Source organism: Hemibagrus wyckioides, linkage group LG14 (genome assembly GCF_019097595.1).
Source record: "Hemibagrus wyckioides isolate EC202008001 linkage group LG14, SWU_Hwy_1.0, whole genome shotgun sequence".
Lineage (NCBI taxonomy): Eukaryota > Metazoa > Chordata > Actinopteri > Siluriformes > Bagridae > Hemibagrus > Hemibagrus wyckioides.
Window position 1 is genome coordinate 23,284,912 of NC_080723.1, and position 14,762 is coordinate 23,299,673.

General features: G+C 40.1%; 1 protein-coding gene across 2 annotated transcripts in view; it reads left to right on the top strand.

The window, feature by feature from the left end:
* The window catches only part of fam135b (family with sequence similarity 135 member B), a 73,858-nt gene that overhangs the window by 8,552 nt on the left and 50,544 nt on the right, over window positions 1–14,762 (top strand). The window contains exons 2-3 of one of the 2 annotated variants that reach the window (XM_058408590.1): window positions 2,860–3,070; window positions 14,082–14,173. In XM_058408590.1, coding sequence (XP_058264573.1) covers window positions 14,097–14,173 — 77 coding nt within the window. In that variant the 5' untranslated portion in view covers window positions 2,860–3,070; window positions 14,082–14,096. The remainder of the gene's footprint in view (window positions 1–2,859; window positions 3,071–14,081; window positions 14,174–14,762) is intronic. The other variant, XM_058408588.1, reaches the window with a different exon arrangement.

Sequence of the window (14,762 nt, forward strand, 5' to 3'; positions counted from 1 at the left end):
GCAGAGGTCAGTTTTGGTCTTGCTTTACTGGGATGGTCTTCATGTGAGCCAGTTTCATCATGGTGCTTGATGGGTTTTGCAAATGCACTTGACAATACTGTTCTTGCAAGAACTATTCCAGAACACCTGACCTTCGTGTCTTAAAATAACAAATGACTGGTTTTTGTTGTCATTACATATGGATTACTGAAGGCCATGTGTGTTATTTTGTAGTTTTGAAATCTCCAGTATTGTTCTAGAATGTAGAAAATAAATCCCTAAACAAAAAACATTGAATTAAAAGGTGTGTCCAGAGTTTTGACTGGTAGTGTATATATAGTTATTTATTTATTTATTTATTAGTAACAGACATGTTTTAACTATAATCTCAGGCATCTTTTTTCCACCATAATCACAAAGACTTCACATTTGTTTAAAACTATAACAACAGACACCTTTATTATTATTATTTTTTTTTTTTTTCATAATCACACCATTTTATTACCTTAAACACAGCCAGTTTTTTAACCCATTGCCACAGACACTGTTTTTTTTCCAAACCATAACCATTTTTATTTTATTAATGTTTTTGTTTTTTTAAGCCGCAGCACCATAACCTCAGACAGTCCTTCATCATAACCTTTAACCATACAGATGTATCCTCTGGCAGTTCTTTAACCATAAATACTTTATCATAACCACAGACATTTTTATCCACATACATTTATTACCATTAAACAAATTTTCATCATAAACACAGAAAGGTTTTTATTTATTTATTTGTTTGTTTGTTTATTTTTTTATTTGTTTAACCACAAACAGCTTGTTTCTTTATAATCACAGCCAGTTTATTACCTGCAATAACCCCAGATTATTTTTAGCCTCACTCTCAGCTCTGTCAGTTTCCAGAAAAAAACCCTACCGTTATTTTTTTCTTTATCATGACCACTGACCGATTGTGGACCCAAACCAGTCCAGACAGAACACCTCGGTGCAGGTGATGTGGGAGCTGGAGGCCAGTTTAACCAGATACCTCCTGATTTACATATCCAGTTATAAGTCTGTAAGTTGAACAGTGTGTGTGTGTGTGTGTTTAGAGAACAGCATTTCCTCATATTTTTTATTAATGCTAAATTCCCAGAGCAGTCTTCACCAGACCAGTCCTGAGGGAGTCCAGGTTTTCCCTCTCTCAATTCCCACATGACCTTCAGTGAGTATTCTGTGCTGCGGTTTTCCTCCACCAAGAGCTGAGACACAGCAGAAATGTGAAGTGTGTGAAGTTCCTGAGGACTGGCTTTGGGAAACACTGCTGTAGAAGGTTAAGTGATTGCAGAGAGAGCAGGAATTCGGGAAAATCCTGAACATCACCACACCCGTGACTCTACACTGTGTGTGTTATGAGTCAGTAGAGAGTCTGATAGCTTCATCAATAAACTGACCCGGAATACTTCCAGCAAAACATGGAAAATCGGCTGCTCGGAATTTCAGGTGTTCACGCAGATTGTCTTAAAGTCATGAAAGCTGTAAGTGTTTATGTTGAAACTTTGTGGTCAGTCTGAAACCTGCAGCAGGGAAGGAGACATGACTGTTCTTATGACGAGGAAATAACAAAACAAAAAAGGTTATGGTAAATCCTGTCTGTATTTCTAGTCAACAAACAAACAAAAATAAATAAATAAATAGAGTGTTCTGTATATTCAGTGTATTGTGTATTCCATATATATATATATATATATATATATATATATATATATATATATATATATATATATATACGGAATACACTGTATACATATATATATATATATATAAAGGTTATGGTAAATCCTGGCTGTATTTCTAGTCAACAAACAAACAAATAAATAAAATAAATAAACTGACTAAATCCTAAATCCTGTCCGCTAAAAAAAACAAAACAAAAACGAAACAAAACCATTTGTTGTGGTAAAACATGTTTGTAGTTCTGTTAAAAATAAAAAAAATAGATAGATAGATAGATAGATAGATAGATAGATAGATAGATAGATAGATAGATAGATAGATAGGCTGTGGTAAATTCTGTCTGCTAAAAAAAACAATAAGAAAATACAAAAAAATGGTTATGTTAAATGTGTTTATAAAAAATCTACAGTTTTGGTTTAAAGTCATGTGTCTGGTTATGATTTAAAAAAAAAATCTTGTCTGTGGTTGTAAAAAACGGGTTCTGTTTATAAACGTGTCTGTGATTAGAAGAGAATCTGTCGTTATGTAATGTAAATGTGATTATGAGGAAAGTCTAGTGAGGTATGGAGTCCCCAGCAGGTTAGGATTCAGCGCTGTGTGCTGTGAGCATGCTGAAGTAGGTGGAGATGAAGGTGCTGAAGCTCCAGCAGAGAGCCAGCAGAGGTGTGGAAGACTTTCAGGCTCTCAGGCACTCTTCTGAATGAATGAAGTGGTTCATTGCAGCAAAGTCCCATGATTCTCACCCTCATGTGATTTATATAATTCTGCCCTCGCCGGATCATCGGATCAGGAGCGGCGTGATGCAGGAATCTCTGAAGAGTGGACTGACGCTGCACTGGGCTGAGGTCCGGTAGGTTCTGTTAGATTAGATATATGTTATAGGGTTGGAATTGAGGAAGGTTTAATCATGTATAAAGTGGATTTAACTTTGTGTGTGTGTGTGAGTGTGTGTGTGTATGTGTGTGTGTGTGTGTGTGTGAGAGAGAGTTAAATCTCTCCAGAGACACCTCTCCGAATGCTCGGGCAAACGAGCTGTTGCTTTGTCGATGGAAGCTATTTTTAGCTGAAGACATAACGAGCTGGAAGACCGAGGCGGTCCTGCAGAGAGACTCGTTTGTTCACGGGTTTAGCTTCACGTCATTGTGCATTGTGTTTCAGACTAAACGCTGCTGTCGCTGGTGCAGAAGGAGGAGTATGAGGCTCGTGGCTTCCCCTGTGCAGACTTTATGGAAGGAAGCGGGGTATAAACACGCCTCATGTAGGACGGGGTGGAGTTTAGCAGGAAGTCTACACCTTCTGGAATATTTCATGAGGAACATTTTTCTCATGTTCTCTGTGTATCTGTATGGATCTCCATCTGGTTTTCCAGGTTCTTTACACCTTCACAAATGTGTGTGTGTGTGAGTGTGTGTGGTATGATAGACAGGTATGGGAATACATCCTGGACTCCTGTTAATTTCACACTGCACTAATCCCTACACACACACACACACACACACACACCCAGGACAGGGCTTGTTGTAAATGTTCCTCAGTGCTTACACTCCTATCAGTTTGTTTAGTAAATGCTCTCGTCCTCAGAGACCTGCGCTGCATGCAGGAAGTAGAGCAGACTGCGACACCACCAGAAACAAGATGGATTTTTTTTCTTTTCTTTCCTTCTCTGTGGGTCTTCTTTTGATTGCGAATGCATGAAAGAAGTTCCACCACAGTGTGGACCACGGTAATGATGATGATGATGATGATGATGTCATGACACCCCGGATGAACATTCTAGAACCTTTGCCTAGATTAGGCTTGTATACCGGTTGCCTAGCAACAGCATTGAGAAATATGTCACTAGTTGGCTGTGTGATGTCACACGCTGTAGTGGCGCACTACACTGTTACACTCTACAGTCACGCAGTAATCTTTAGCTAGCTCACACCCCATGTGCGTATTTTCCCCAGTTGCTTAGCAACAGCATCCCGTTTAACTGTAAACCCTCGAACGTAAGCGTTTGTCAGTTTTTATTGGAATTGTGCCAGGACTTGTGTGATTTAGGTGACTGTTATGTTTTTCTAAACAGTGCTAAGGTGTGCTGATGATATTTCGCGGCTGCTTAGCAACAGTTTCCTGTTTAATTTTAACCCATCTGGACACATGATCTGTGTTTCAGTTGAACATTAAGATCATGGTGAACGTTCCAGAATCGCTCCATCGTGATGAGCTAGCTAAGGTGTGTGGCTGAGGTTTCCCGGTCGCTTAGCAACAGTGTTCCCTTTCAAGTTACCTATTACATTGAAGGATTGTCTAAAACTCTTGCGCTTTTTAACCCTTTAGAGGTTGAGGATGTTGTGAATTCCTCTGTAGCTGACGCTGACTCACTTCCTCCTCTTCCTCCTCTTCCTCCACACCCTGAAGATATATACATGGTCTGAGAGTCTACCGAGCGAGCTGAAGCCTCCGCTCACCGGAGTTCATTAATCACAGGCTTACAGGAGCGTCAGCCTTCCGACCGTCCAGTTCTCTGCATAGCTTAAAGCTCTGTGATGCAGATCTCCACACAACTGGACGAGCTGATTATTAAAAAAAAGCCTTAATTTAATCAAAAATGAGATTCCTAAACCCCAGGGATGAGGGATGAGGTAGTAACCGACAGCGTAGTGATACACTGCTGGGAATATACGTCCATTCCACATATACACAAATGGTTTAAATACACATCTATTGACGAGAAAGAGATTCCTGTTCCATCGTCCTGAAGTATATGAGCTTCTTGAATGCCTGAAATCAGCTCTGTGGTTAACACAAGGTCGAGATATTTTATTCTAGAACATCAGTAAAACTCCATTCCTGATTTATTTACAGTACATGTCTTGAAAAAGGCAGTTGTGATGTGAACAAGTGCTTAAAAACGACTACGGAGGAAGTCTGGGATGTTAAACGTCATCACAGCGAACAGGAAAACCCATCTATACTACACCCTGCAGTGTGTTTATAATAATAACACACACACACACATACGAACACACACACTTTCTTTCACTTTGTCAGGTTGATCCCTGAAAAATAAAAAAAAACAGTGAAAGGTTTGAAGAACAGATTTTACAGTAGCCATTTTTATATTAAACGTAACCCTTAAAGGATAAAAACCACACGATGTTCTTTAATCCACACGCCTTGATCATCTTGACAAATCGCTAAATAAGTCTAAGGAGGTGTTTCCGTCACCCATGGTTTAACGTCGCCTCGTCATCGATCGCGTTCCTCCAACAGCACGATCGCCATCAATTAGCTCCGGTGTTAATGAAGGCGTCGACGTTTATAACTTTATTATACTGCAGTAAAGCTGAGAGGAACGCTGTGTTCTAAATGTCAGGCTGAGCTTCGTACAGACGATGATATAACGTGTGCCGTGAAGGAGTGACTGATAGAACTAATAAAATACACAGAGTACACGCTCCAGGGTCAGAGCACACACACACACACACGGCCTATGGGAGTGGAAGACGGTCTCGACAGAATTAAACCATCGATCACTGGGCGCGAAGCCGCAGAGCACGTTATCGATCGAGGACGCAACCTGAGAAAGTGTGAGCATCAGGATGGATTTTATTAGATGACAAACACACACACATTAACATTTATTTACATTTAGAGCAATGCGGGGAAATACACACTGAGAATCCTGATATCACACACATGCAGTGTGAAAAACGTCCAGTCATCAGTGTAAAGCCATGATCTGCTCAGGAAACCATCCAGACATCAGACAGAAGAAAGAGAGAGAGAGAGATGTTTATGTTTTTCTGATAGATCATGGTGGTGTGTCTAGAGAACTCTGAACATGTCTCTTCCAATAACTGAAAGAAAAGTTAAATATCAAATATTAGCTCTGTTTCTCATTTGTAGTAGATAGAAAGCTTTCTGGAGTTTTCTCTCCAGACCAAACCGTTCATGAACTTGAGATGTAGCTGAGGTTGAGGAACAGCAGATGTTCAGCAGCTCTGGGTTTTTTAGTGCTTCCTAATGTTTCCTGTGCCATTGAGTTCAAATGTAAGAAAATAGGAAAACAAACAAACAAAAGCACAGCCCAAGTCAGGTTGAGATATTTGGAGGTCTACACAAATACAGATAAAAAGCTTTCTGGAAGTTTCATGAACTTGAGAGATGTAGATGAGGATGAGGAACAATAGACATTCAGCAGCTCTGGGTTTTCTGATGTTTCCAGGGGCATCATATAGTTTCCTGAAATTGCCAGTGGTGTGGTGGTAGAGTTCAGATGTAATCAAATATGAAAAAACAAACAAACAAATAAACCTAAACATGGTTTGATTTAGAGCACAGTCCAAGTGTTAAGCTCCACACAGATACAGAAATAGAGACATATACAGATACATATGCAGATACAGACACAGATACAGACACAGAGACAGATACAGACACAGACACAGATACAGATACAGATACAGATACAGATACAGACACAGATACAGACACAGACACAGATACAGATACAGACACAGAGACAGATACAGACACAGACACAGATACAGACACAGATACAGACACAGACACAGATACAGACACAGAGACAGATACAGACACAGACACAGATACAGACACAGATACAGACACAGATACAGAAATAGAGACATATACAGATACATATGCAGATACAGACACAGATACAGACACAGAGACAGATACAGACACAGATACAGAAATAGAGACATATACAGATACAGATACAGACACGGATACAGACACAGAGACAGATACAGACACAGATACAGACACAGATACAGAAATAGAGACATATACAGATACAGACACAGATACAGACACAGATACAGACACAGATACAGAAATAGAGACATATACAGATACAGACACAGATACAGACACAGATACAGACACAGATACAGAAATAGAGACATATACAGATACAGACACAGATACAGACACAGAGACAGATACAGACACAGATACAGAAATAGAGACATATACAGATACAGACACAGATACAGATACAGACACAGATACAGACACAGAGACAGATACAGACACAGATACAGAAATAGAGACATATACAGATACAGACACAGATACAGACACAGAGACAGATACAGACACAGATACAGACACAGATACAGAAATAGAGACATATACAGATACAGATACAGACACAGAGACAGATACAGACACAGATACAGAGACAGACACAGAGACAGACACAGAGACAGATACAGAGACAGATACAGACACAGAGACAGACACAGAAACAGATACAGACACAGAGACAGACACAGAGACATACAGACACGGATACAGATACAGACACAGAGACAGACACAGGGACATACAGACACGGATACAGATACAGACACAGAGACAGACACAGAGACATACAGACACGGAGACAGATACAGAGACAGATACAGACACAGAGACAGACACAGAGACAGATACAGAGACAGAGACAGATACAGACACAGAGACAGATATAGACACAGATACAGACACAGATACAGACACAGACAGTGGTGTTATGTTACACTTCATAACAAGCGTACTTTTTATTCCAGCTATACAAGCTGTATTTAATCCCAGCGACATGGAGTAAAAGCTACAGAGATCACGTCATATCTTCATACCTTTTAATATGTGCTGGGGAAGTGTTCTCATAAAAGTTTGATTATTGCTAAAAGCAGACAGCTATTTCATTTCTGCTCCCTCCCTCAGCTTCCTCTCTCTCTTTCCCCATGTTACTGTGTTTCCCGTACGGCTCCTCGAGCGAGCCTCACAGGTACGGACGTCAGTGTGTGTGTGTGTGTGTGTGTGTGTGCGTGTGTGTTTTGAATCCTTTCATCATGGCTTGACGTGAAAACACAGTCACTGCACAGTGCCACTCTGGGGCTCATGAATATTTCAACACAGTGATGAATGATGACGGTGTCAGAGTGAGTATTAACTACGAAGGTGTAGGAACAAGGCTTTCTGGACATGTGACGCTGAAGATGAGTCACGTCATGGACTTCTTTCTTGTTAGATCGAAATGTTTCACTACTCATCCGAGCAGCTTCTTCAGTCTGAGGGAAGTTGGCAGGGTACCACAAATTTGTATCCTCCAGGGTCAAGGATCCTCCTCTCCCTGGATGGACTTGTTAAGGGAACAAAGGAGAAGGTGAGAGTAGGAGTCGTTAGGAGTGAGGGAGAGTCGTTAGGATGTAATGAGCCCAGAGAAGAAGACTAAGGAGATAGTGGAGTGAAGTATTGGGGTAAAGATCAGAGAATGGGAGACTGAAAAAGCTGTTAGGAAGTTTCCTCAGACTGAAAAAGCTGCTTGGATACTTACCTCAGCCTGAAAAAGCTGCTCGGATACTTACCTCAGACTGAAAAAGCTGCTGAGATGCTTCCTCAGACTGAAGAAGCTGCTCGTATGCTTCCTCAGACTTTAGAAGCTGCTAAGAAGCTTCCTCAGACTTTAGAGGCTGCTCATATGCTTCCTCAGACATTAGAGGCTACTCGGATGCTTCCTCAGACTTTAGAAGCTGCTCAGATGCTTCCTCAGACTTTAGAGGCTGCTCGGATGCTTCCCTCAGACTTTATTAGCTGCTTGGATGCTTCCTCAGACTTTAGAAGCTGCTCAGATTCTTTCTCTGTCTGAAGAAGCTGCTCAGATGCTTTCTGCGTCTGAAGAAGCTGCTCAGATGCTTCCATCGGGCTTTAGAAGCTGCTCAGATGCTTCCATTAGACTTTAGAAGATGCTCAGATGCTTCCCTTAGACTTTAGAAGCTGCGCAGATGCTTCCCTTAGACTTTAGAAGCTGCTCAGATGCTTCCTCAGACCTAAGAAGCTTCTTGGTTAAATAGTGACACATTTTGATCTAACAAAAATGAAGTCCAGTTGATCCTGTAGGGACTCTGAACATCAATAATCACTTTTTCATGACTGTTTTCTACGGTATATATAGAAGGAAACCTGATGCAGATTGAAAGCGAACGCTGCAGATATGAGGAGGAGCCTTCAGGCTTAGTGTTTGTTTCTTGGAAGATTTACAGTAAGGAGATGAAGATGGATGGACATGAGGGGAAGCAGGACAGAAGAAGTGATTAGGAAACAGATCCACAGGCTGGATAAGAGATAAAATGTCAGGGTCAGTTACATAAATCTGAATCACAGTCTGAGTGCATGTGGATTATCAACATGATTTGTTTAATACACATGTTAATGTTTGGTAACGTTAACAGCTTTAATCATTAAACCATTTATTCATAACTATTGAAATTCATGGCAGTTTACAAGATCAGGTTGGATATTTTGGACTTTGGCCATTTCTTTGTCTTATCGTCAGAGGACAAAATGACAAGCCATGATATTCAGGCCAAATGCTGCTTCGTTGGCAAACGGCGCTCAGTCTAAATGTCACTGCGCTGACGCCGAGTGCCAGGCTGGATCATGGCCACCACAGCAATATCATCATCATCATCATCATCGTCAGAAACAGCTGTGACCTTTACGTCTCTCTGGGATGGTTGCTTAGAGTTCTGGGGTAAAACCAGCCTGAATGGAGAATGGTGTTGTTCCTGGCTGTCTATACCATACTGTATAATGTAAAGGACTTCTTGACAGTATAAACATTGCTGCAGGCTAAAATCGTCTGCTTTATAAGTAAAAAGCAACAGTTGAGCTTATTATCTGATCCCACTTACGCTTACACTGCAGTCCCTGAGAAGTGTGCTGTGTATCAGCTGACGTGTTATTTAGCTCAATAATTTAACAAGAAGGACACGGGAACACCGCAAGAGTCTTGAACAGAATTGAAGACAGTCTTAGTGAAGCGAGTGTGTAAGAATGTGATGGTTCAGTGAAACTGAGGTGCAATCTCAGGAAAAGAGCAACCAGGATCATTTTAACCACCTCTCTATTTACTCCTGAACTGGTCTGATCTTATAGCTTATACTCCAGAGTCTGAAAAACAGTTCATATTCAGAGCAGTGCGCAGTTTCCTGTGAGAAACATGTTCTGTGTTTATTCCGTACTCTACAGTGTTCTATACACCTCAGTATTCAGTACACTTCAGTATTCTGCACACTTCCATATTCAGTATGCATCAGTCCTCAATATGCTTCAGTATTCAGTACACTTCAGTATTCAGTATGCATCAGTACTCAGTATGCTTCAGTATTCAGTACACATCAGTACTCAGTATGCTTCAGTATTTAGTACACTTCAGTATTCTGCACACTTCCGTATTCAGTATGCATCAGTACTCAGTATGCTTCAGTATTCAGTATGCTTCAGTATTCAGTACACTTCAGTATTCTGCACACTTCCGTATTCAGTATGCTTCAGTATTCAGTACACTTCAGTATTCAGTACACTTCAGTATTCTGCACACTTCCGTATTCAGTATGCTTCAGTATTCAGTACACTTCAGTATTCAGTATGCTTCAGTATTCAGTACACTTCAGTATTCAGTATGCATCAGTATTCAGTATGCTTCAGTATTCAGTACGCATCAGTACTCAGTATGCTTCAGTATTCAGTACGCATCAGTACTCAGTATGCTTCAGTATTCAGTACGCATCAGTACTCAGTATGCTTCAGTATTCAGTACGCATCAGTACTCAGTATGCTTCAGTATTCAATATGCTTCAGTATTCAATACACTTCAGTATTCAGTATGCTTCAGTATTTAGTACACTTCAGTATTCTGCACACTTCCGTATTCAGTATGTATCAGTACTCAGTATGCTTCAGTATTCAGTACACTTCAGTATTCAGTACACTTCAGTATTCAGTACACTTCAGTATTCAGTAAACTTCAGTATTCAGTACACTTCAGTATTCAGTAAACTTCAGTATTTAGTACACTTCAGTATTCTGCACACTTCAGTATTCAGTAAACTTCAGTATTCAGTAAACTTCAGTATTTAGTACACTTCAATATTCTGCACACTTTAGTATTCAGTACGCTTCAGTATTCAGTATGCTTCTGTATTCAGTATACTTCAGTATTCAGTATGCTTCAGTATTCAGTATGCTTCAGTATTCTGCACGCTTCAGTATTCAGTATGATTCAGTATTCAGTATGCTTCAGTATTCAGTGCACTTCAGTATTCAGTATGCATCAGTACTCAGTATGCTTCAGTATTCAGTACACTTCAGTATTCAGTATGCTTCAGTATTTAGTACACTTCAGTATTCTGCACACTTCCGTATTCAGTATGCATCAGTCCTCAGTATGCTTCAGTATTCAGTACACTTCAGTATTCAGTATGCATCAGTACTCAGTATGCTTCAGTATTCAGTACACTTCAGTATTCAGTATGCTTCAGTATTCAGTACACTTCAGTATTCAGTATGCTTCAGTATTTAGTACACTTCAGTATTCTGCACACTTCCGTATTCAGTATGCTTCAGTATTCAGTATGCTTCAGTATTCAGTACACTTCAGTATTCTGCACACTTCCGTATTCAGTATGCTTCAGTATTCAGTACGCTTCAGTATTCAGTATGCTTCAGTATTCTGCACGCTTCAGTATTCAGTATGCTTCAGTATTCAGTACACTTCAGTATTCAGTATGCTTCAGTATTCAGTACACTTCAGTATTTAGTATGCTTCAGTATTCAGTATGCTTCAGTATTCAGTATGATTTAGTATTCAGTACACTTCAGTATTTAGTATGCTTCAGTATTCAGTATGCTTCAGTATTCAGTACACTTCAGTATTCAGTATGCTTCAGTATTCAGTACACTTCAGTATTTAGTATGCTTCAGTATTCAGTATGCTTCAGTATTCAGTATGATTTAGTATTCAGTACACTTCAGTATTTAGTATGCTTCAGTATTCAGTACACTTAAGTATTCTGCACACTTCAGTATTCAGTATGCTTCAGTATTCAGTACACTTCAGTATTTAGTATGCTTCAGTATTCAGTATGCTTCAGTATTCAGTATGATTTAGTATTCAGTACACTTCAGTATTTAGTATGCTTCAGTATTCAGTATGCTTCAGTATTCAGTATTCTTCAGTATTCAGTACACTTAAGTATTCTGCACACTTCAGTATTCAGTATGCTTCAGTATTCAGTACACTTCAGTATTTAGTATGCTTCAGTATTCAGTATGCTTCAGTATTCAGTATGATTTAGTATTCAGTACACTTCAGTATTTAGTATGCTTCAGTATTTAGTATGCTTCAGTATTCAGTATGATTTAGTATTCAGTACACTTCAGTATTTAGTATGCTTCAGTATTCAGTATGCTTCAGTATTCAGTACACTTCAGTATTCAGTATGCTTCAGTATTCAGTACACTTCAGTATTCAGTACACTTCAGTATTCTGCACACTTCCGTATTCAGTATGCTTCAGTATTCAGTACACTTCAGTATTCTTCAGTATTCAGTACACTTAAGTATTCTGCACACTTCAGTATTCAGTATGCTACAGTATTCAGAATCAGAATCAGAAAAATTTTTATTGCCAGGTACAGCAAAGGGTCAGCAAGGAGCACTTTACAGTACTAGGAATTTGTCTTGGTGTCAGGTGCAAACATATACACAGGTAAATAATTTAAAGAAATACTGTATAAGGTGACTTGTAGGAAAATTAGTGCAATAGAAAAATGTGTAACATTTGTGTGACTGTAACATATACACAGATGTGAGGGATGTACACAATGTAGAATGAGATAAATATTGTGTACAGAAGTGTGAGTTTGAATGAACAGTAGTGGAATTTAGAATGTGGAAGTGAGTATCTGGGTTGGGGGGGGGATCATCTGGGGGTAAGTGAGCTTCAGTACGCTTCAATATTCAGTACGTTTCAGTATTCAGTACACTTGTCAATCTGTATGAAATGTGTGTGATATCTCCTGAAATGTAGAAAATAGCAGGACAGTGTATGGGATACTGAATCGCGTGTCCCCACATTCCTCCATGCTGTGGATTCTGAGGGGAATGGTGTTTATCTTAAACTCATGAGAATAATATAGATCTTTAAGTCAGTGTCCGGTGTCCTGCAGTGAGAGATCTCCTTCTGTTGATTTGTTGAGAATTAATAAAGAGTGAAAGGTGAATGATCCGACATTGTGGCAGTGAGACTTGAATGTTCTGGGTCTTTAAATCCTTGGAATCCTGTTTGTCCATCTGTACACTCCGTGATTAGTGTGTTCCTCATCGCCTGTTGCTATGAAGCAGAGCTCCTCTGACACCAGCATGTCGATCAGGGCAAACATGGCCCTGGATGACTCAGTGTTGGGGTAATCAGAGACTCATCTCCTGCTATTGCCTACATCCAGGCCATTGTTACATTCTTAATGCTAACAATGGGTTGCTACGGTAAACATGGACTGTAACCATGAGCAAACAGTGCTGATGAATGCAGAGAGCTGTGAGAGTCACAGCGCCTGTCTCACAGCTCGTACCTAGCGTCACTCACGTCTTTCTCATTTCGCTGTGTTTTTCTCTCAGGATAATGAGATGACGCACTTGCTAAAGCCACGACACGAGTCACTCTCATTCTCTTCACAGAGACATAAATTTCTGGAAATGCAGATTTATTCTTTGACAGATAAAAATTACGAATTATTCATGTGATAGTGAAATAAATAAGATATATATTTTTCTTCTCCTGTGTTGGCCTCATGCACCATGCTTGTTAGAATATAAGGCCACACCCACCAGGACATGTCTCTTGCTACCTTGTTTTCTCTTTGTTTAAATAACACATTTGTCTCACTCAAAGACACGCCCATCTACCTCTCTCTGACACTCCCATCTGTGTCACTTAAAGTCACGCCTATCTGTCTCACTCAAAGACACGGCCATCTGTGTCACTCAAAAGCACTCCAATCTGTCTCACTGAAAGACACACCCATCTGTCTCACCCAAAGACACACCGAACTGTCTCACTTAAAGACACGCCCATCTGTATCACTCAAAGACATAATTATCTGTCTTACTTAGACACACTCATCTGTCTCACTCAAATACACTCCCGTCTGTCTCACTCAAAGACATTCCCATCTGTCTCTTTCAATGACACGCCCATTTCTGTTACTCGAAGCCACGCCTATTTGTTTCAATCAGAGACCCCATCTGTCTTCCTCAAAGAGATATTTATCATGTATCATTTGCATGCCTGTCTCACTCAACAGCACACTCATCTATCTCCATCAAGGACACACCCTTTATCACACACAAAAGCACACCTATTTATCTCATCTGAAGACACGCCCATGTGTCCTATTCATTACACTCATCTTCCACACCCAAAGACAACATCTGTCACTCTTTCACTCCTGACCACATATCCTGCATTAAGCATCCTCTTTATCGGACACCTCTGCTCTCAGTGAGCCTGATGTCCTCTCTGTGTCTCCCTGTAGGTGATGGAATAGGTGATGTCTGAAGTACAGGGCACTGTGGAGTTTTCTGTGGAGCTGCACAAATTTCACAATGTGGATCTCTTCCAGAGAGGGTAAGTCACACATCAACATCAACACACACGTCGTACACACAGGTACATCATATCACCTGGAATTCAAATCTTTTAAGGTGGAGACAGAACAAGCACCTCTGATGTTCCTCATTAAAGAGACATCACTTCCTGTTTCAGCCGAGATTGAGGAGCAGTTAGCCGTAGCATGTCTGCAGCGTCTGCATGTTGCCTGACTGCAGAACATCCGTCCTGTTTTTCCACACTGTTTAGTCACTTCCTGTCTCGTTCACTTCACCCGAGAGGAACACGCCGACATCAAATCTATTGAGTCTGATCAATGAAAACTGTTATGGGAGCTATCACAGGACTGAGACACACTGAGGGACACTGAGGGACAGATATACAGATATACTCCAGCTAGCGATTTAGCTAGCTAGCGACCATCTAGATAGATAGATAGATAGATAGATAGATAGATAGATAGATAGATAGATAGATTATTTATTAACTGTAAAAGGAAAGTCACATTTTGAAATCATATTAATAAAATTACTAAAATTATTCCCTGCAAATTTAGCTAGCTAGCTGGACTAGCCAAACTAGCTAGCATGAACTCACTAACTAACCT